General features: G+C 39.8%; 1 protein-coding gene across 3 annotated transcripts in view; it reads left to right on the top strand.

The window, feature by feature from the left end:
- Positions 1-258: 258 nt before the first annotated feature.
- The window catches only part of LPIN2 (lipin 2), a 65,900-nt gene continuing 42,367 nt past the window's right edge, over positions 259-23,791 (top strand). The window contains exons 1-2 of one of the 3 annotated variants that reach the window (XM_012446850.3): positions 259-516; positions 21,861-22,061. In XM_012446850.3, coding sequence (XP_012302273.1) covers positions 415-516; positions 21,861-22,061 — 303 coding nt within the window. In that variant the 5' untranslated portion in view covers positions 259-414. Of the gene's footprint in view, positions 517-15,192; positions 15,281-18,681; positions 18,703-21,860; positions 22,062-23,791 lie in introns of those variants that run through there. The other 2 variants (XM_012446851.3, XM_012446852.3) reach the window with 2 other exon arrangements.

Raw genomic sequence — 23,791 nt, 5'->3', positions numbered from 1 at the left:
TTGCTTATGTAAGATCACTCTCTGTAAGTAGAGTAGCTGTTTTCATTTCTGAAAAATGAGGATGTGATTGGTTTAGAGAATCATTAACTAAATCCCTGTCCTGTGTGATGGAAGCTGCAGTGGCCATCATGTGATTGGGCAGGTCTTGGTGCCTATCAATGTAAACACATGGCACAACCTGTCCCATGCCCCTGCTTATCTCCTTTGGGGAAAAGGGGTTGAGGCATTTTGAGCAAATTTCATTGGTAAACTTGTGTATGCATTGCTTTTTTTTTTTTTAAGAACCATTTCCTTTCAGTTTTAGCCATATCACTGTGTCTGCAAGCAGTTTGTACTCAGTTTGTCAAGAGAGCAGCTTTATGTTTTGATTATACCCTTCATCTCTGAAAAAAGACATGCTAGTTAAATTTCAAGATGTTTTACTTAGAAGATGATATTGAAGATGAGGAGGTTTGTGAAGGCTCATTAAATAAAACTCAAGATGTTTACCATGACAAGGCCCCTCCTGGTATACTGGTGAGTTACATCTCCCAATGTCCCTGTTCCCTTCCCTGCTTGCTCAATAGGGACAGTACTTAGAGAAGAGGGGACAACACCCACCAAAAGAAAAAGAGCTAATGCCCTTTCTTAGGAAAACGCAATGTTGTAGTGAATTTTATTAACTTCTAGGTGTCATGTTGAAAAGAAATCTTTGGCTTCTCCTCCTGCATTCACTGTACCATATTTCTACCTTCTCTGTTTGTTGTTTTTTAACAAGTGACTTTTTTCCCTAGGAAAAAAAATAAAGTTGCTGCTTTAAACTGAGAGTTTTTAAAAATTGTGTTTCAAAAATAATACATTTGGTTCTATATTCTCTTTGCATTTAAATGTAGTAGTAAAAATCATAAAAAAGTATCACAGTTTTTGTTGGCCTAGACAAAATTTTTGGAATGGTAAACTAACATTTTGAAGCTGACATTGTATTTGGATATTTGATAGAGAGTGACTGCAGTTGCTTTCTTCTGTAATCTTAAACAAGAAATTTTTGTAAGCTTGAAATTAGTTGGGAAAATGTAAATTGAATTTTTTTAATCCAGAGTTTTCTCTCTTGTTACAAGATATAAATTAGAAAAAGTTATATAAGCTTAGTGTTAAGACCCAGAAGTCTGCATTAAGGAAACAAAATCAAGTGACTTGAGGACAATAATATAACTTAACTCTACCTGTGGAAGCTTTCCTTTAAAAATAAAGGAAGTAAAAACATATTTTAAAGGTTGTTTTTTTTTTTAAATCAGTGATGGGTATTTTTATGGAAACAAGTATAAAATCAATGAGACAAAAATTAGTCTATAAAATATGTGGTTCATAATCTGATTTTAGTCTTAAGGTTATAAAAATGTCCATTATAACCTTTAAAAATGTTACTACCCTCTGCTTTTTGCTTTCGGATCTGTTGGTAAAACTGTACTTATTCAGAATTCTCAGGAACTAATGGAAAGACGTGGTTCAAAAATGAATGGAAGAATCAGGTGCTACCAAGGGAGGCAGTTTGCTTTTGAAATCTACATTGTAATATTATAGAGTGTATACACATAAAGGCTTACTCACATTTGTTGTAAAGGTCAGAAGGGAGAATAGAGAACCTTGCTGACTTTTTATGAAATACTTTAAAAATTAATATATTAAGTAGCACTAACACATAAACTGTTCATCACAGGAAGTTCTTAAGACTTGTGTCTGCTGGTGTTTTCCAGTAGGAGGTCAAGGGGTGTTTGCTTAGACTGCATTTTATTAACAGTCCCCTTTTATGTTGCTGTTAGAACATTGAAGTCTAATGAGTCACCTCCCTCTCCCATGAGAGAAACATGAGTTAATGCTAACGTTTGTGATACAGAATCTGATATCTACTTAGTAGCCTGTAATGATTATATAGGAATTTGACTTTATAACCTGGGTGTGTGTGGTGAGAGGGAGAACCCTGCTGCTTAGAGTCCAGGCCTTTTGTGACCTGAACACTTCTTACAAGTCACATGCTTTCTGGGCACACCTTTTGTAAGGTGACAGTTTTAGTTTTGAAGGAGCCTTTCCTCATGGTTTTGTGACTTTGGAATATAAATGTATCATCTCACTATTTAGAAAATCATGAGAAGACTTCTGTGCTTTGTTAGAAATTGGGGAATTTCAAAGACCATGTTTTCATATTTTTTTGAAACAAGTGAGGACAATACCTTTATTTTCTAAGGAAAATGTGAAATTATTTTATATTCAAATACCTTGAAGTCCCAGAATAATCTGGCCATATTTTCACACCATTTAAAAAATTACTGTGCATGTTTTTAAAAGTTAGGGTAGAATGTACTACAGGAGTTCTTAGCCAAACTTGTAATCCTCAGAAATGCTTATAGAATTGGAGCCTTTCTGCGGTTTAGAACTGGAAGGGACTCTAGAAGTCACCTGACCATCCTTGTTAGAGAGAACCCCTGGCACAGAGCCCAGAGCTCTTCTCCAGCAGAAGTGAAACTTGCTCTTGGGTCTTCACATCCTCACCAGCTGCCGGGGACTCCAGGAAGCCCTGAAGTCAGTGCCCCTCAATCTTCATCTCTCTGAGCTATTTATCCAAGGACCTGGGCATCTCTGGTTGATGCCAAAAAGCTCAACCAGATTTAATAACATAAACAGTGGTCAGAGGTGGCAAGTCACCTTGTAGGTGGGGCACATAATACGAGGCAGAGTGCTTCATGCTAAATTAGGAAACCCTGAGCCCACCTAAGCTTCGGGGTGGGGCTGAGGTCGGCGGTAGGGAACCCCACACATAACACATTGTCATTAATGATTGCCGCCCAGATTCCTAGAACAACTCTAGGTGAACAAGTCCAAAACTAATCGTGTTCCTCCAGTCTAGCATGGCCAGTGTTCAAAAAAGTAATTATTTGAGTGGAATTTTATTTCCTTATAGAAATAATGTTACTAAACTAACTGTCTCATAATTGGAGAACTCAACCAGAGTTCTGAGTCCTATAGAACAAGAGGAAAGAAGGGCTAAAGCAAGAATTTCTTCTGGAAATATCCTCTCTGGATAAAATTTTTGAGATAAACATTTTCTGAGTTCCATTTTCAAAGCCATGTTTTAGCTCCCACTCTCCACAGCTAATAACTTTGGGCTTGAAAATGATACCTTTTCTCCCTCCTAACACCCCTAAGTTTTAGGAATCTTTGCCCCCTAAAACTTTCTTTATTAGAAATTTATTAGAAGTAGCTGCATTAGAGGGAGAGGATTTTAGTAAACCGAAGCTGTGCTTTGTTAGGCTCACTAGCCACGTGACAGTGTGCACTGAAAACTCTGAGACCTAAGAGGATATATTGGGGGACCACACAAGGTTACTATTTAGGCAGTTTGGGTGAGTGAATTCTCTCAAAATCTTTGTTTTCAAAGTATGCTTGCCATAGATTAGGTCAGGATTTTTGGGGAGAGTAGTTTTGGGACTGTGGCCATGAATATGTTTTGGCTTTTTGAAAATTATTTATTATTCTTATTTGTATATTTATGCCCCATTCTGTTTTCAGTAAGAAAGGACTTAGAAATAGCTTACAATTAAAACATACGTGCACATAAACTGCCTTCACACAGATTGTACGTTGCATAGCTAAACCTATTAATGTAGAGGAGACAGAATTGTCTTCATTTAGCAAATACTTATTGTGCTGAGTCCAGTAGATGCTTATAATTTTTTTTTGTTTGCCTTCACTAATATGTCTTAATTATTTGCTGCTCTGGGTTTATGAATAACACAGCTGGACATTTATCCAGCATATGGCTGAATGAATGCTACCATGTTCGGTTTGCCTGGATACTTGGTTCTGATTACACACTCGGCATACTCAGTTGGTTAGAGTGCCTGGTGAGCCCTGTATTGTAGATGTGATTCAGGTATGGTCTTCATGCATTGGGAAAACACACCTTAGTACCATCACTGTGCCTTTTGGTGTCCCAAAAAGTCAGGCTGCTGGCCCTGGCCTAGAGGAGATGGACACAACTCTGAAAGAATCTAAATAAAAATCTCGGCTGGGCACAGTGGCTCACACCTGTAGTCCCAGAACTTTGGGAGGCCCAAGCAGGCATGGTGAAACTAAAATACAAAAAATTAGCCAGGCTTGGTGGCGCGCGTCTGTAATCCCAGCTACTAGGGAGGCTGAGGCAGGAGAATCACTTGAACCTAGGAGGCATAGGTTGTAGTGAGCTGATACTGTGCCACTCCACTCCAGCCTAGGCAACAGAGTGAGACTCTGTCTCCGAAGAAAAAAAAAAAAACTTACCCCTCTTGGGAAAACACTGATTTTAGACTATTTATGTGTTACATTTATATCTTAGGTATTAAATATTCAAAACCAACCCAGTTCTGCTGGAGAAAAAATTACACAATTTTTGAGTAGGTAATTGGTGTACATTTTACATTGCTTCTTATGTAATTGAAAGTAGAGAACACTTTTTGTTTCTTTTTATTGTATTGTCTTGTTCTAGAAAATTTTTACCTCTTCTTTGAAGTCTGTTGGCTAATCCAAAATAATTATCTAAACTCTTATTTTGGTTAAGATATTATAAAGATTTTTTCAAAGGATGGAAAACCAATATGCTGATTTTGTTTTATTAGAGTATTGGTTCAGCTCTGTGATGAAATCATGTTTAGAAGTTTGTGTGCCTTTGATGTACTATCTGACTTAACCTGAACTCCTGTGTGGAAGAGACCTTCATCTGAAATCTGCCTAAAGTGAATCCCAGGAAAACCTGAGAGCAAGCTGTGTAATCACCAGAATGTTATCTCCTTTTTAGGTTTATCTGAACTCTACTTGAACTGCAAATAGAGAGGCCATCTCCAGCTAGTTCAGGGGCCAATAGCTGAGATTATAGAAGTTAATTGTCACCTTTCTTTTTCATATAGCCCAAGAAAATATAAACTGTAGGCATTATAGACAGATATTCAGTCATGAGATTTTAAAAAATTGGAAAAAGTAATTCTTTTTGGGGAGATGAGGCAGGAAAGGAACAGGAAATACACCTTTCTTCAGCTCTGTTCACTGTCAAGAAAACAAGAGGATTTGGGACTCATTCCACATATCTCTGGTCCTGAGACACAGCTTGAGATGTGCTACATTCTGGGATCATTTGGAGGCTTTCAAAAGTACTTGCACTAGAATCTGCAGATGGGGTGGCCTGGTCGTGAGGATTTCCCAAGCTCCTGAGTGACTCCAACATGCAGCTGGGAGTTAGAAGCAAGCCCCAAGGACAGTGATGCCCACATCTGACTCATCACTGAATGAATCCCTGTGGAGCTTTCAAAAGAAAATAAGGATTTCCCAGACAGACTAAAGCAGAATTGAAGGCAGTAGTGGAGGCCAGGGATAACGGTTTTGTTTTGAAAATGAAAGTACAGACTTTATTTAGATTTTTCTTATGTCCTTTTGGTTCCAGAACCCCACTTTACCTTGAATTGTCATGTCTCCTTAGTCTCTTCCAATTTGTGACAGTACTTTAGTCTTTGCTTTTCACGACCTTGATGTTTTGATGAGCACTGGTCAGATATTTTGTTGAATTTGTCTCTACTTCGATTTGTCTGATGTTGTCTCATAATTAGATTGAGGTTGTGTGTTTTTGGCAAAAATACCTCCGAAGTGAAGTCCTTTTCAGTGAGCATACCAGGGGTCCCCGAGGTCAATGTGTCTTAAGTTTTCCGGATCACTTGATTATGGTGGTGTCTTCAGGTTTCTGTACTATAAAGTTAACATTTTTATCTTTTGTAATGAATGTGTATCTTAGAGAAAATGCTTTGAGACTATCCAGACATCTTGTTTCTCCTCAAACTTTTTTTTTTTTTTTTTTAAAGACAGAGTCTTGCTGTGTTGCCCAGGCTGGAGTGCAGTGATATAGTTTTGGCTCGCTGCAGCGTCCACCTCCTGGCTTCAAGCAATTCTCCTGCCTCAGCTTTCTGAGTAGCTGGGACTACAGGTACACGCTACCACGCCTGGCTTCTTTTTGTATTTTTAGTAGATACGGGGTTTCATCATGTTGGTCAGGCTGGTTTTGAACTCCTGACTTCAGGTGATCCATCCGCTTCAGCCTTCCTAAGTGCTGGAATTGCAGGCGTAAGCCACTGTGCCTGGCTTCCCCTCACACTTTTGTCTTCTATTTTTAACATCCATTAATGGATCTTGCCTTCATAAATATTACTGTGATATATTCCAATAGTGAGTTTCTAGTTTCTTCATTTTTTCTTCATTAATTAGAATTCATCTTTAAGAGCTATCATTTCTCACTTATATGTTAATTTATTCTATCAGTGACGACTCATGAATATTTTATTTAACGAATTATAATCTAGTAATCTTACTCTGTTGTTCAAATTGTCCTATGTTTAGCTCTTGGGAGTATACTCCTTTTTTTTTTTCCTCTGACATGCGCTCTTTCTTTTGATTTCGAGCATTTCCCAATCTCTGGCTCCACAAGATGCTCCAGCATCATCTTGTATTTTCCTGCCCACAGCCATGGAATGAATCAGCCACTCCTCCAAGGAGCTGTGGTTCCTTTTATTGGAGAATGATATTTAGAAAGCAAGATCTGGGCCATAGATGTGCACATTGTTTTGAGAGTATCCTTGATTCTGTGTCCTGTTAATAGAGAGCTAGGATATTTGAGTCTAGCTCAGGTATAAATACATCAGTGCTTGTGCATCTAGTTACCTATGTATATACTTTAAAACCATGGGTTCATACTGAGACCTCCAGACCTCCAATTCCAGTCTAACACCACAGGGTTTTAGCCTTCTTCTCTAGGAAGTTTTATTTTTAGAAGCTTTCCCAAGTGTTTATGTTTTTTTCCTTTCTTTTCTTTTTCTTTTTTTTTTTTAAGACAAGGTCTCACTGCCACCTAGTCTGGAGGGTAGTGGTGCCATCTTTGCTCACTGCCACCTCTGCCTCCAGGCTCATGCAATCCTTTGGCCTCAGCCTCCTGAAGAGCTGGGACCCAGGCGCGTGCCACCACACCTGGCTAATTTTTGTAGTTCTCGTAGAGACTGGATTTCTCCATGTTGCCCACGCTGGTCTTGAACTCCTGGGCTCAAGTGATCTGCCCGCCTTGGCCTCCCAAAGTGCTAGAAATACAGATGTGAGCCACTGCACCCAGCCCCAGGTGTTTATAATTAATTAGACTTGGGGAATGATGACTTATGCATGTATATCTATGGATCCAAAGGCTCTGGTGGCTTAGTTAAGTACTCTTTGTTAATGAACAGTCTGTTCCACGGTGAAGCATCACTTTCCGTAATTGGGTTAATCATCATTTCTTCTTATACTGAAAAGAATTTTTATGTCACTCCTAGCTAGCCCTCATAACTTAGGGAACTTAGCCTTTGGTAAAGTAAGTCCCCTGTTCCATGTGGAAAGTGGTACAGTTTCATAGCCAGTATGCTTATAAAAATTTGTCAGAGAAATTGAGCACACTTCAAGAAATGTTTAGTGGGTTGAATGCCCAGGGAAGCTGTTAAACATTTAAAAAAAACAGTCTACACAAACAAGTGACAGAAAGGCTCAGAATTCCACTGAAACAAAATTTATTTTAATCCTTAAGTTACTATCTTCTTTTTGATAAGGCAATCTACATTCTTTTTTCCAAGTGTAGCAGTTTTTCTAAAGCAGGTGCTCTGTCAGACTTCTTAATAAGAAGCCCTTCACCCTGGTTGTTGAAGAGTACTGACTATGAACTTTGGGTAGGCATGTGTTTAAGTTAGTAGCTGCCACCTTAGCTACAGGAGTTGCAATGGTAGTCCATCTGGCTTGTTCTTACTCTCATTTACTAGGGTACCAATGATACAGGTTGAGGGACCTTCAACTAAGGGCATTAACACAATTTGTTATTACTAATAACTAGTAATTACTTGACATTTTAAACTTGTCCTACTTGTGTTAATATTAACTGTGATATTAACTAAAGTTCTTTGATGGGCGAGAGAGGATGAGATGGAAATAAAGGGGATGAACAAAGTTTAACATGTCCTTCCCTAGACGTAGAACCTATAGGAATATATTAATTTGTTTCCAGTCTGAGACTTTAATTTTGGTGGTGGAAGAATCATGGTATACATTCCTGACTTCTAGGTCAGTGTGTAAATTTAAAGAACTTCCGATAGAGTTGGAGTATTGCAGAGGAAATTATATCCTACCAACGTCAGTGATAGTCAACACTGAATGTACTACACATAGTTTCCATAGCAACCTGCTAAAATTGTGTGCCTTTTATATGTGGAATTAAGCCAAATAATCAGATTTCCTGGCTTATTTTAGAGTTGCTTGTGGGTATCAATAGTCGCCACCAAAATAGGTTAACTACAATTCTTTTAGAAGGTTTAGGATAAGTACCCCTTAAAACACAATTTTATGATCATAACGTAATCTTATCTGTAAGACCACTCATAATAAAAGTCTTGGCCGGGCATGGTGGCTCATGCCTATAATCCCAACATTTTGGGAGGCCGAGGCAGGCGGATCACCTGAGGTCAGGAGTTTGAGACCAGCCTAACCAACATCGAGAAACCCCATCTCTACTAAAAATACAGAATTAGCTGGGCATGGTGGCAGGTGCCTGTAATTGGGAGGCTGAGGCAGGAGAATCACTTGAACCTGGGAGGCAGAGATTGCAGTGAGCCAAGATCTCACCACTGCACTCCAGCCTGGGCAACAAACAAAACTTTTTGATGACACAAGTGGAAAATTCCACACTTGCCCTGGTGATAGGTCCTAGTCAAGATGCAGTCAAAGCTTTGTTTCATGTGCAAAATTAATTGAAAATATTTTCTAAAATTACCTTCAGGCTATGTGTTTAAGGTATATATGAAACATAAATGAATTTTATGTTTAGACTTGGATCATTATGTATATGTGGATGTTCCTAAATCTGAAAACATCCAAAATTCAAAACATTTCTGGTCCTGAGCATTTTAGATAACCTCTAGTTTTATTCGTAATTGCCAAAACCTGGAAACAACCCAGATGTCTTCTAGCTGGTGAATGGATAACATCTGATACATCCATACAGTGGGGTACTACTTCACAGGGAACAGACTACTGATAAATGCAGCAATATTGATTAATGTCACGTAGACTGTGCTAAGCTAAAGAAGCCAGAATCCAAAGGTGTACATACTGTGTGATTCCATTTATATGATATTCCAGAGAAGGCACAACTAGGGACAGAAAACAGATCAGTGATTGCCATGGGTGGGGAAGAAGGATTAACTCCAAGGAGGCATTTTGGAGAGCAATCTGATTAATCTGTGTCTTGATTATAGTGGTGGCTACAGGAATGTGTGGTCAAAACTAACAAGTGTACACTACAGAAGGGTTAATTTTATTATCTGTAAAGTGTGTGCTTTTTTTTTTTTTAAGAAAACACTATTTTGAATAGTTCGAGGTATAGCTATCTGATATCTTAAAACTGTGTTTCATAGCTAAATTGGCATGAACATTTAGCTGGAATTTTTTCTGTGCTGATACGTATAACCATTACACAAAGGTTGACTTATGTAATAGTTTAATGTCTTTCATTATTAATTATAAACAGAATGTTGAGCTGATTACAGTTCTTAATGATTTTACTTCTTGCATTTCTCTCTAGTTGCCAGTCAGGTTAAATGTTACCTGTAACAGCATCTGTCACTTCATGCACAGAGGTCAAAACTGGGCATATTTTAGCCTTGATGGGAACAGACAAGAATCAAATTATCAGAAAGCTTCATGACAAGGTCTTACTCTGCATTTAGGGTAATGAAGGGAGAAGCATTAAAGAGAAATGTGGGAACAGGAACCATTTAGTTTTACAGAGCTATGATAGTTTGAAACAAGTTTGGCCACATGAGTGTTGTGGAGGCTGAGGAGAGGAGTTGGGGTCCCCTTTTGAGCATGTTGCTTGCTGTTTTAGGATCTCCTCAAGCCACACGTTATTTTGAAATTTAACAATAAAATTGAACACTTGTCTTTCTTGCTCTGTGCCAGATTCTATTACGGAAGAAAATGTATGTTCTGGTACATTGTTGAGCATAGGAAAATTAAACTGTTATTTCCATCAATTTTCCTTAAAGGCTGTGCTCTGTAGCATAATTATATGGGGCATTTTCATGAAAGTCAGCTGACTAGTAGAAAATGGGTAACTTGGTGGCTGTGTTTCACTTTGTTTTCTGTAATAATCTGCAGTCATGGCACCCTTGCCTTTGCCTCAGCTGACTTCACACTGACTTCCTCTAACGACCAGCAGTCTCTGCCGCAAGTTGCTGCTGGGCTGCTCAGTGTTCTACAGAATGATCTACATGGCTGTCATTTGTTCTCACGGGGATATTTTTAGATTTACCTATCCTGAGACAGTGTCATTCTTGTCACTGACATAGACTAGATTTATGCAGGTTTTTCTCTGTGAGGTCTTCACTGGCTTCCGGAGGAAAGTATTGGTTTCTGAATATATGAGCATTGCTTTTGGGACTTTGGGTTGACTTCCACCATTGATTTCTTTTCTTTGTGGGGTTTTTTTTTTTTTTTTTTGAGATGGAGTTTTACTCTGTCGCCCAGGCTGGCCACACTGGAGTGCAATGGCATGATCTTGGCTGCAACCTCCGCCTCCTGGGTTCAAGCAATTCTCCTGCCTCAGCCTCCTAAGTATCTGGGATGACAAGTGCCTGCCACCATCCCCAGCTAGTTTTTGCATTTTTAATAGAGATGAGATTTCGCCATGTTGGCCAGGCTGGGCTCAAACTCCTGACCTCAGGTGATCCACTCCCCTCAGCCTCCCAAAGTGCTGGGATTACAGGCATGAACCACAGTGCTCAGCCTGTTTTTTAATTTTAATTTTAATTTTTTTAGTGCATAGTTATATATGTCTTCACTTGCCTCTTGAATTTTACTCTCAGTCAGTGAGACAAAACACAACACTCTATATATTTCTCATTCTCCTTGCTGATTCTGTTCACTAGGTCTTGCATTCATTTATTCATTGGTTCATTCATTGATCCAAAACCACTTACTAAGAAGCTACTATTGCTAGGCAGTGTGTCAGGCTTTGGGGAGACAGTGAAGCTTGCGGGACTTCTTCCTTCTTTACTGGAACTCAGAGTTTGGAAGTGGCTTAATGTTCATGCTGCATGGTGAGTGCTGTGGTAGGAAGAGGGCAGGGGGCCTTGGGCATGACGGATCCCATCTTGTCACCTCTGCTTTCTTCTCAGCCACCAAGCCCACACATTCTACCTCTGTCATCTTTCTGATCTTTGCCATTGTGCTCTGGGGATGCACAATCTGTTGTGGATATACGTTTCTATTTGATCCCACTTTCTCCTTACCCAGCAAACCTGAAACATCCTTCCTCCTCTTATAAAATATTAGATTAAGATGAAAACTGGTGTTGGCTTTTGAAGGATTGTCCAGAAAATTATTGGGTGATGACTGGGGTGGGTAGAAGGTGGGGGCTAGTAATTTTTGAAGATGAAATAGGTGATGTTGATGGTCCTTCCTTAAGTTATACCTGCTGAAAAGCTGAAGCAAATATTGTAGTTGAGTAAAGGTCTGAGCCACCACTTGGAGAGAGGATGCACTGCTATGGTGGGAAAGCATCTTCCCTTTTCTGAGCCTTACTGAGTTCAACAAAGCAGTTCATCTGTTTATAGAAAGTGTGTTGAAATCATAGAGAAGTGAACTCAGTGAGCAGAAATCTGAGCTTTCAGACTTCCTCAAAGGAAATATGTTGTGACAGATCCAAAATCCTAATTTATAACTTTATCAGATGTGAGAACTAAGCTTGAGGCCAGCTTCATATCTTCTCATTTTAAAAAAATTAAAAAAAATTTTTTTTTCTTAACAGATTACGTTGTTAAGAAAGTGTTATCTGGGTTACATTTGAAGCATGTTCTTGCTAGTTTAGCCAGGCTGTTATTTGCAGGAGGGTGGTATAGGGCTCCACATGGCTTTAATCAGTCAGAATCTAGCCTGTCTGAGTTAAGCCCTTTATTGGCAACATTGGAAATGGACTCTGAAGAACCACGCAAAGAAGCTTATGACTGGCTCATCATTCAGTGAGATGCTGAGAGGGCAAGAGCCAGGGCCACCTGGGGTGTTGGTATTCCGAGCTGGTGGGCCTTCTGCATCCCATCTCAGGTGGCCCAGCCATCCCAGTGTTGGGTGGCCTTGACTCTCCATACACGTTTCATGAATATCTGGGCCAGATGTCTCCCACCCCTGCTAAGCCTGCAGTTACCAAGGCCTGGGTCCCATATTATAGACATGGCTACTGGGGGCTCACTCTTGTGTTTTGGGGTCTCTCTGAGCACTGAAATCATTGAAATCTAGTGAGCCCTGTTATTACTTTCAGATCTAGCCATTGCCTCACGTATCTGTTTAAATTCCCAAATAGAAATATTGAATCGGAAAATTCTCACTCCTTACTTACGTATCCCAAAGGTTGATATTTAATATTTGGTTGTAATTGTGGAAGGGGTCCTTAGGAAAGCAGTCTTCCGAGGCCAGAATTTCTGAGTTTTTTGACAGAAGCACTGCCAGTTCTAGAATTTCAGTGTCGTAAAACAGTTGGGTCAGCTGTCATTTAAATGTCTAAAATTCTATTACTATCTATTACTTCCATTTCTGATCCACACTTAACAGACATCATTATAGGACAAGATGTGAACTTAAGTCCATAACAACTTAGTCTTCTTAACAAACTTAATCAGGTTTAAGAGAAGAGAAAGTTCTTGCAACAGAGCCTAGAGTTAGTTCCCAAACTTGGGTGTCTGTCAGAATCATGGGTAACAGATTTTTAAAGACCTCATTTCCAGCTTTTTATGTAGTAGGTCTGGGTTGGGGTTCAGGAACGTGTATTTCTTTTTTCCCCCATTTCCCATATTTTTCATGAATGAACCTACATTCTTTTTTGTTTGTTTTGTTTGTTTTTGACAGTCTTGCTCTTGTTGCCCAGGCTGGAGTGCAATGGTGCAATCTCCGCTCACTGCAGCCTCCACCTTTCCAGGTTCAAACAATTCTCCTGCCTCAGCCTCCTGAGTAGCTGGGATTACAGGCACCCGCCACCATGCCTGGCTAATTTTTTTTTAATGTTTTTAGTAGAGACGGGGTTTCACCATATTGTCTATGCTGGCCTCAAACTCCTGACCTTGTGATCCATCTGCCTCAGCCTCCCAAAGTGCTGGGATTATAGGCATGAGCCACCTTGCCTGGCCATGAACATTTTTAAGCACCAAAACTTGATTCTATTGCAGACAGTTCAAGGACAGCTCTTTGAGAAGTTCTGACCTAGAGTGTGCTCCTTAACAGTTTTCTTCTTTTAGTGGGGAAAAAAGAAGTTAGTTATAAAAACCTCCTTGACTGTGCCTTCAAACAGTGGAGGTGATAGGGTTGCTCTAATTTAGAAAGACAATTCGTGGTCTACAGGGAATTGACTAGAACCTCAAATCCTCCAAAGCACACCTCCTCCTGTCTAAATCTCATTCTCTCAGGAGAGATTCCTCTGAGGCCCAGACACCAGCTCAAAAAGATTAAAAACTCCCCTGTATTTTTTTTTCTGTAAAAGACAAAATACAGGACAATACCCAAGGCTCGGAGCCTTTGTGTAGTCAGTTTTCTGTTGAACTGATTTTGGAAGTAGCACAAAGTAGCAAGAGCTCTCTCTCACTTTTACGTGGAACTATGGTTCCCTAACCTGGCTCATTTTCATAATTAGTTTTGTTTTGTTTTGTTTTGTTTGAGACAGAGTCTCGCCCTGTTGCCCATGCTGGAGTGCAATTGGGCATGATGACCTTGGCTTGCTGCAACCTCTGCCTCCCGAGTTCAAGCGATTCTCCTGTCTCAGCCTCCCAAGTAGCTGGAATTACAGGCACCTGCCACCGTGCCTGGCTAATTTTTTGTACCTTTAGTAGAGCTATAGTTTCACCATGTTGGCCAGGATAGTCTTGAACTCCTGACCTCAGGGTGATCCGTCAGCCTTGGCCTCCCAGAGTGCTGGGATTACAGGCGTGAGCCACTGCGCCTGGCCCATAATTAGTTCTTAAGCTTTAAAACAAAGCCAGAAGTTTGCATTTTTAAAAACTGCCCAGAATGATTTTCATGTACACAAACTTTTAAAGCAGTGTAGTAGTAAAAGTTCAACCTTAATAGGAAGTTCCCCACCAGGTCTACCCTTTTTATTTCCATATCTAAGTTGGTTCATGCAACAGAACTGAATGCCACCTATGTGCCAGAGGTATTTTTAGCTGTCTAGAAATTGTGGCGCAGTCCTCATCAGTTTCCTTGTGCTTAGCATCTGCCTTAGTCATCAAGACTAACTGATTCTCAGCTCCCTGTGTGCCTCTTCTGCCTTAGAGCTGTGCAATCTGTTTGAATTTGTTGTGGTGACTTCTAGAGCAGTCTCTCTGCCTTTAGCCACCTCTTCTCCAGTTCACCCTCCCCCTGTGATTTAATCCTGTCACTTCCCTGAACAGAAGTACTGATTGCACCCATTGCCCACATGATAAATTTGCACAGGGTCCAAGGCCTTGCATCATCTTACTTTTGTCTCTCAAACTTAGCACACTTTGCCATAAGCTGTTCTCTCTTCCTGGGACTGCCCGCTGGGAACCTCCCTTCCTTAGCCTGGTGAGCCTTTCACACATATTTCCACTCCTAGAACAAATATTTTCTGCTCCATGAAGCCTTACCTGACTCCCCCAAGCAGATTGTTTTTTCCTTTTGTTATGTAGTCTTCCTAAAAGTGTCCCAAATAGCATTATCCTAAGAGATTATATTATGTAAGACAATATTTGTTATATCTCTTTGAAGAACCAGGGTCCGCTGAGAGAGGATGAGGGCAGAATTTTGTTTATTTTTATAAGGACTTACTGTGGTGACTGGCATGAAATACGTGCTTAATTTTGACTGTGTGAAAACCGAATTATATCAGAAACAGGCCAGTAAAATGGGCATCTTTTTTTGTGATTGTTTCCACATTAAACCTGTAGGGGGATTACATCGAGAGGCCTTTGCCGGGTAAGGTTTTCCCAGACTTCCTTTTTCATTGTGACAGAAAAGCTGTCTAGAAAACTTGGTGTATTCAGGAAGTTTGCTGGGAGGCACTGGGTTTTTGTTTACAGCGTCTGTACAGGGACTAATTTGTATTAAAAATGAAGGAGAACCCTTTGACCAGTCACCCTATGCTGCCTGGGCAGCAGGAGACCTTCTGTGTTCTTGAGGAGACATTTGGAGCTCTTTCTCTGCTGAAGGTCTAGGAGCCGTGAGTGTTAAATGCACAGCTGTCAGCACTTCTCATGGGCTGTCTTAGCTTCAGGGAGATGGCATGGGCTTTAATGAACCATCTATTTTGTGGTGCTCCTAGGGGGCAGGCCAGGTTGTTTCTTGAGCTGCTGCTATTTTTTATTTCTTGTTTTATAAAGTGAGAATTTAAAGGTAGCTAATATAAAATAATAAAAAATTAAACAAATTGGCATTCTACTATGACAGGGGAAAATAAATTACCAAGAAGTACAAAGTAAGCCATTTGCTTGATTTTAAAATTCTGAGAGCAGCTTCTCTCAGAAAGGCTGGATTCCCTGTCAAGGCTCAGCGTTGGGAGTCTGTGGTCCTGCTTTCGACTTACTCCTAGACTGCACTGTGTTGTATAGTTTTCCATTCTTCTGTCTAGCTAAATTATAACCTCCTATTGTTCTTTGTGATCCCTTAGCATCTGATGGGCACACTGTAAATGTTTTGTAAAATGTTGACTCCGTTAAGCCCCCACATGATGTGGGCAAGCCCCTGGGGGACTTTCACCCCTGCCCTCCCTGACCAGGGAGAAGCTTGCAGCAGATGCTGCTGTGGGTACCTTTGCTCTGTTTCATCACTTAGTTTTGGGGGAAGTTTTTACCCTCCAGAATCCCCCAGATTCATATTTGGCCACCTCTGGGTTACTCTGGGATTCTTGGAGAAAAACCATAGGGATTTAGCATAACTTGAGTCCAGCCCTCAGATTTCTTTGTCCTCAGGGACACCACATGACCTTGAGACCCAGTGATTTAAGACATGGGTCAGAGGTAGTGGAGAAAGTTGGGACCCTGAGTCTAAGTAGAAGTGGGTTCTAGTGAATAGTAAACACCTCTTATCTCAGTCTCAAATTTAAAATGAAATTAATAATGCCTGCTAGCATAACCTACATTCTCTTTTTGAAAATCAAATGAGAGGTATGTTTGAGGAAGTTCTTGAAAAATATTACATGCTAATCAAATGCATACTGTAATTGTGGGTATCCTGAAGGAGTTTGGTCTAGGAGCACAGGGGCAAGCTGGAATGTTTACCTAGGTCCTGGGTAACAGTGTTCTGTTGTCTGTTTCCTGAAGCATCTGATGTCTCTGTTCCCTCCTAGCATACTCCTCATGTCTGTGAGAATGTTAGCTGCAATGGCAGCTTCTTTGGTAAAAGTTGTTTTAACCTCTGTCCACAAGCCTCACGATATGCGACACTCCTGGGAGTCTGCTTTGTAACACTGGACCATGGTCCAGTGGGAGGGTTGATAGTGGTGTGGGGAGACTTGGAGGGTGAGTATGGCTTCTTTCTATTCCCTGTAATCATTTCATATTTATGTGGCCAAGTAGCATTAAGTAAAAATGATAGTTTGCTGAAAGCAGCCCACTTGGAGTAAGAAATCTGGAGGTTTCATGAAGGCTTTTATCATGGTTACTGAGAGCATTTCTGTCACTTAGAGATACAGTTAAGGGCATAGGTTCTAGACTTAGACTTGAGTTTTAGTATTAGCTCTTCCACTTAGTAGTGTGCTGACCTTGGATATTTCTGAGCCCAAGTTTCCACATGTAAATGGGAATACCAAACTCATGGGTATCCGTGAAGACTATATGAGATAACATACAGGTAACATAGCACTTGACACGAGAGATGTGTAACAACTCTAATTGTGTGTTTGTTGGTAGTAGTACGAACGATACTAGTACTGATTAGATATTTGGAGATAAACCGATTTTGAAACACTTAAAAGCGTGGTTTAGAATGTATCCATTTTGGGGCCAGGCATAGTGGCTCACACCTATAATCTCAGCATTTTGGGAAGCCAAGGCAGGTGGATTGCTTTGAGACCAGGAGTTCGAGACCATCCTGGGCAACATGGCAAAATCCCATCTCTACAAAAACTATAAAAATTAGCTGGGCATGGTAGCACATTCCTGTAGTCCCAGCTATTCAGGAGGCTGAGGTGGGAGCATTGCTTGAGCTCGAAAGGCGGAGGTTGCAGTGAGCAGAGATCGCACCATTGCACTCCAGCTTGGGCGACACAGTGAAACCCTGTCTCAAAATGAAAATAAAAATAGAATGTGTCCATTTTGTGCTGATAAGTTGTAAATCGTTCTTACTGTTTATTAACTACCTTGTATAGGAGGGGGATTGGTATTTGAACCTATTTAATGATGCTTTTTGTTTTTCTTTTTTTTTTTTCTTTTTGAGACAGTCTTGCTCTATCACCCAGGCTGGAGTGCAGTGGCAAGATCTCAGCTCACTGCAACCTCTGCCTCCTGGTTGTTCAGCGATTCTCCTGCCTCAGCCTCCCTAGTAACTAGGACTACAGGCGTGCACCATGACGCTGGCTAACTTTTTGTATTTTTAGTAGAAATGGGATTTTACCATGTTGGCCAGGGGTCTCAAACTCCTGACCTCAAGTGATCTACCCGACTCGGCCTCCCAAAATGCTGGGATTACAGGCGTGAGCCACCATGCCCTGCCCAGTTTATTTATGAATCCATGCTCCATGTTATGATTATTCATTTTAGTTTCTTTGCTGCTCAGCAAAAGATGCAAAGCAGATCTCCAAGCTTTTGGTGGATAACAAAATCTTGAAAGCTACCCATTTATTCCAGTGTTTGTCCTTTTACATCTTAAAGCATTTGATCAGAAAAATATGATAGAGGGCACTGTTGAATTTTATGCATGAAGGACTAATTTGGTATATTGAATTTTATATGTGAAGGACCATTTGGCCTCTAATAAGTATTGTAGTTGCTTATTGTCTACTTTTTTTTTCTTCAGTTTTTTATTTGAGTAATCAATAAGTAACTTCTTTTTCTTGGGAGCTCCCAATATTTAATCTAGCCCATGAGACAGGTACCTAGACCTAAACAGCACACCATATATTACATACATTGTATAGCAGTCAGGATATACCTGAGCCATTGTGTCTAGTTTTCTGTAAATATCATTTTTAAAGAAGGACATAGATAATTGTCATAAGAGTCAAAGTAAACCCAATCAGTTCAAATATTTTAAGGAATAAGAATGCTTAGCCTAGACTAGATGAGACTACAATAAGTTCTTTGATGTGTTGTGGTCTCTGATGGTAATATTCAGTGTGACTTCTGGTGGACATAATAGTTATCTGACATTTTTATGAACTTCTTGGTGAAGTTGTGAGTCTCTGCCAACTGGAAGTATCCCAAAATTGAAATGCAGAATAGCATATGATGTTTAAGAAGAGACTTGTCTTAGTCAGTTTGGGCTGCTATAACAAAATACCATAGATGGTATTTGGCTTAAACAACAGACACTTATTTCTTACCATTCTCACAGATCAAAGTGCTGACTGATTAGGCTCTCTTCCTGGTTTGCAGACTTCTTGCTGTATTCTCACGAGGAAAGGAAAGATTCTATAATCCCAGCTGGGTGAGCCACCATGCCCAACCTTTATTATCTTTAAAAATAGAAATAATACCACCTCTAAAGTAGTTCTGAGATGATAATGTATAAGTTTAATAATTTGGGACATAATAAGCTTTCAAAAAAAGAGCTGCTGCTGGTGTGATTATTGTTAATGTTAATGTATTTCAGAAATATGTTAGAAGCATTTTTGGTATCTGTTAAAAGAATAGGCTGGACGTATTCTTGTTCCAAGAATCAACAAGTACACTTTTTTTTTTTAATGCACATGAGCCTCAAGATAGGGAGACTGCTCTGTGACCATTTTTCATTTCCACGTTTTGCTTCCTATGTGGGCATCTCCAAACCAGCCTGCCTTTCTGGTTATATATTTTGCCTTTGTTCTTGTTCTTTTTCTCTGTGACTTCTTGTTGGTTTCTTTCTGCATGGCTCCCCCTTGGTCTCTGTCACTCTCCGTTCTTTATTTTTCTCCTCCGACATTTTCCTTCATCATTCGTGATAAAATATGAGGAATAGTTTATAGTGTGTTATTTTGCTATATATTTTAAGCATTTGGGTAACATCATTGTGTTATCTTTTCTGCTGCTGGTTCAGAGTGTGACTTTCCCAGGTGTTGACCAGGATAGGTCTGACTTGGTTCTTATTTTGTGGCTATGCTGGGCTGGCGTGTAGGAATTAGGTTTATGGTGCTAGTTTCTGCTTCTAGAGAAGGCTGTTTTAACATACCCCTCATGCTTATGATGAACAACTGTGTTTCCTCCAGATGTAAAGGTGAGGAAGTCTCTTCCCCCTATTCTGTTGGGGTGACCTTTCTAGCAGGCAGCTGCTCATCATTCCCACGGTGTAGCACATATTAAGCTCCCTTTACTTTTGTTTTACCAGCCTTCATAATTTAAACGTAATTGTTTCATTATCTGTCAAGAGAAAACCAGTCATTTGACAACCTGTATTTTTCTACATTTAGCAACTGGTGTTTACACAATAGTTTCCCATATAACAACACATCCCTTAACCATGGTAAATAAAATAATCTTGAATAGATGTAGTTACACTTAATTATGGATTTTATGCAGTAGTCGATGGAAGCTTGTTACACATTTATGTTTAAAAGACTTGTTTTTGGCTGAATGTTAATGCTTAAAAGTTATTTTTTAGTTTCTTTTAAGAAAAGGGATTATATGATTTCTGTTTGTTTAATTCTTTTAATAAAATTCATTTTAACATTGCCACCACTAGTCAAGCAGCAATACAAAGATTGACTACTTGGATGCTATTTAATTCATGTGTGTACTGTGTAGGTAAAAACCATGTTGTGACTATGTATTACTTACAGAATATGAAAAGGTTGCATGAGATCTAGCTGTGTTATTTTTTAGACCCACATGTGAACTACAGTGACCTCAAAATAGAAAGGTTAATTTTTCAAAACATAATGGGATGTTATATGAATATTTTGATGAAACACTATTTCCTCCCTACACTTTTGTTGTTGTTGTTTTATTTTTTTAAGTCTCATTTATTGTTAATTAATTTGTTCATTTAAGAAATGATTATTGAGCATTTGATACGTGCTTAATTTGTTTTAGCTATTGAGGTCAAATCAGTTATTCCCAAACCAAAACCACCAAATTGTAATTGTTTGATACCACATAAAGGATGTCACCTTATTTTGTTATTTAGGAGTAACTTGCAGCACAAGCATTTTCCAGCTCTTCTATGGGTGCATTTTAGGGCCTTGGTAACATTAGCTTTAAAATATTTTAAAAATTTCTTCCAGGGTAAAATTATCATGGCTATGCTTCGTGGTGTAGAACTGATGGGCCTTGACTACACATTCATCTGAGAGTAGAAACAGGAAACAATTTAGAATCAGGCCTCTGCCGTGTGGCCACTCATATATGAAGAACGGAGTGAATTTCTGTGCAGGCAGATATCCTGGAGGCCTCTGATTAGAAGACAGCATTCTTTCTCTTAGTTCTTAGCTTTGGACTCACCTGCAACACAGAACTTGCCCTCTGAAATTTTTCAGAGCAAGGAACTTTAAGCTCAACGCAGCCTCCAAGCTGGGTGTAGAGAAACCATGAGCTGCTTATGGCAGACAGCCTGGAAGAGCAGTCAGTCAGTCCTGTGGTTGGGTGAAAGTTGGCCTCTGAATTAGCTGGAGCGGTGGAGGGTCTCTTGTTTAGCTCTCTGTCATTCCAGTCCCCAGAATGGCTTTCACTGAATTGTGCTTTGATATAATATTAGGGGTGTCAGAATCTAATGAAGAAAATGTAGGGGTTTATTCAATAGCTGGAAGTGAAATCTGACATTAGGACTGAAAGGGGGATTTGGTTTTGATTAGTGGAAAAGTTGGGGGTGGGGCCAAGGCAATAAAGTGACCCTGGCTTTAGCTGGACTTCCTCTGCTTCTTTAAGCCTTTCTGGAGAAATCCTTGTAGACCTGTTGATCTGGTTTGAATAGTGAATTGAGGTTGAGGAACAAGAGTAAAAATGCTTTTCTGTGCTTTGAACTTTGTAGAACATGAATGTGCATGTTCCAGTTAGTAATATTGAGGTATTGAAGGGGCTTTTCCCTAGAAGTAATGTTATAAATGGGCTAGGCTCAGGCAAACTTAGCCAAGTTTATTTAATCTAGCGTGTATCTGAACCATACTATTGTATTAATAGTTTCTTACAAAATGTAGCTCTCACTAATTTATTACATTGGTTCTGTTGGAAAATGAATCTCCAGTTTCTTCTGGGGATGATGTTTGTTTTTTCTGTTTGGCTGCTATGGCCAAAGTGGATGCAGTAGCCCCAGGTTCCAAAGGGTCTTGGGCAGGAGGTCAGTATTCTTTGGTGATTCTGTGTGCTGGTCCTGAACTTTGGGGAAAAATCCCTAATTGCAGTCAGCACTATCCAGGTTGCTGGGAAAAATGCCTCAGGCCCTGGCTGGAGCAGCCTCTCAGATACAAAGGATAATAGTCTGGGATTGTCTGTGTGTAGAAATGTGTAAAAACAGTGGTAGCATGAGACTGTTGGGTTCATAATTAACAAGGCTAATAATATGAAATCTGGCATACAAGTGAGTTGTGTCATTTTTGTTACTACTGTTCTTTGTCATTGTCAATAATTGATCACAACTTTAGTGTTAACGTCTCATCTAATTTTTGTTTCTTGTAGTCTCAAACCATGAATTATGTGGGACAGCTGGCTGGGCAGGTGATTGTCACCGTGAAGGAACTCTACAAGGGCATTAACCAGGCCACCCTCTCTGGGTGCATTGATGTCATCGTGGTGCAGCAGCAGGATGGCAGCTATCAGTGTTCGCCTTTTCACGTTCGGTTTGGGAAGCTGGGAGTCCTGAGATCCAAAGAGAAAGTGGTGAGTGTAGTGCATAGCCTGTCCTCAAGGAGAGGAAAAGTCATCCTCGATGAATAAATCTCTATTATGAGCTTTCTGGGCCTTTTTTTTTTTTTTTAACCTGAATGATGTTGAAGACAATGTTACGAGAAGTCAACCTTTATGTATTGCTTTTGAAGTTGCTTTTAAAACCACAAAGCTCGACTGCAGGAAGTCTCTTCAAGGGAAAGGGAAACTGAAAATTATTATAATAATCTTACATGTCGCAACTCAGAAAAGCAAAACAGAAACTAGATGGGGGAACTTAGGCGTATTTAGAAAAATTTCCTTTACCTTATATAATATTTTAAAATACTTAGGTTAATACCTTCATTCTAATTGTACATGGAATAGGTTGGTGGAATCAAGAAACACACACACACACACACACACACACACACTCACTCACTCTCTCTCTCTCTCTCTCTCTCTCGCTCTTGCTCTCGCTCGCTCTCACTCACTTTTTGAGTCAGGGTCTCACTCTGTCGCCCAGGCTGGAGTACAGTGGTATGATCTCAGCTCATTGCATCCTCTGCCTCCCAGGTTCAAGCAGTTCTCCTGCCTCAGCCTCCCAAGTACCTAGGATTACAGGCATGCGCCACCACACCCAGCTAATTTTTTGTAATTTTAGTAGAGATGGGGTTTCACCTATTGGCTGGGCTGGTCTTGAACTCCTGATTTCAAGTGATCTACCTGCATTGGCATCCCAAAGTTCTGGGATTACAGGTGTAGAGCCACCACACCTGGCCATATTTTTTAAAAGGAAAGTAATTAATGCCACATTTTGTTTGTTTTGACAAAGCTGTAAAAGCTTTTGTAATCTAAATTCTGTTGTTGATACCAGGACTTGTCCCCAAATTTGACTGAAATGCTAACCAACAGACCATAGGCTGGTTGAGTTTCATTTGTTTTAGGGAAGATTCATTCAGGCAGAAGATATTTGTGTAGGTTTTTCTTTTTGTTATAACCTCTTCAGGTTATGGAGCAGCTGGAAGTTTTGCTAGTATATCAGATGTCAATCACATTAGAAAACAGAACTAGTAATGAAACTTTGCAGGTTCGTAGTAAGATTTCTCTTTCTACTCTTGCCCTGCAATATCTACTTAAATAATATAGAAAGGCTTTGTCAGCATTTTAAAGCATAACAAAAGATCCTCACCATTTTCTGGTACAGACCTAAAAGTACGTGGTAGAGGACCACTGGTGTAAGTTGAAAACATTTATTTTCAGCTTTTTGCTATTTCATATAGCTGATCTTTAAATATAAATTTCCCTCTATTTAGTTAAACTTAATGTTATTTTGAGAGTGAAAGAAAATGGATTTCAGAAAACTAGATATTCTTTTTCTTTTTTTCCTCCAGGAAAAACATCTCATTTCTAGGTGTTACAAGATCAGTTTCCACTGAAGAACCACATTTCAGAGTAGCAGGGCTTGTGTGGTCTGGCGCCAGTTCAGAGTCATCCTTTGGAAAGCAAAAGCAGTTGCAGTTTACTTAGGGACTTAGAAACTTTCTATTGCAAAACAGTGTTATTTAGCCAAAGTTTAGCTTCTCTGGAATTTTTGTTTTTGTTTTTGTTTTGAGACAGAGTTTCATACTTGTTATCTAGGCTGGAGTGCAATGGTGTGATCTCGGCTCATGGCAACCTCTGCCTCCTGGGTTCAAGCGATTCTCCTGCTTCGGCCTCCTGAGTAGCTGGGATTACAGGCATGC

This window comes from Aotus nancymaae, unplaced genomic scaffold (assembly GCF_030222135.1).
Source record: "Aotus nancymaae isolate 86718 unplaced genomic scaffold, 86718_ANA_hifiasm-v0.15.2.pri h1tg000020l, whole genome shotgun sequence".
NCBI classification, from domain to species: Eukaryota; Metazoa; Chordata; class Mammalia; order Primates; family Aotidae; genus Aotus; species Aotus nancymaae.
This window is presented reverse-complemented; position numbering and strand designations above follow the sequence as displayed.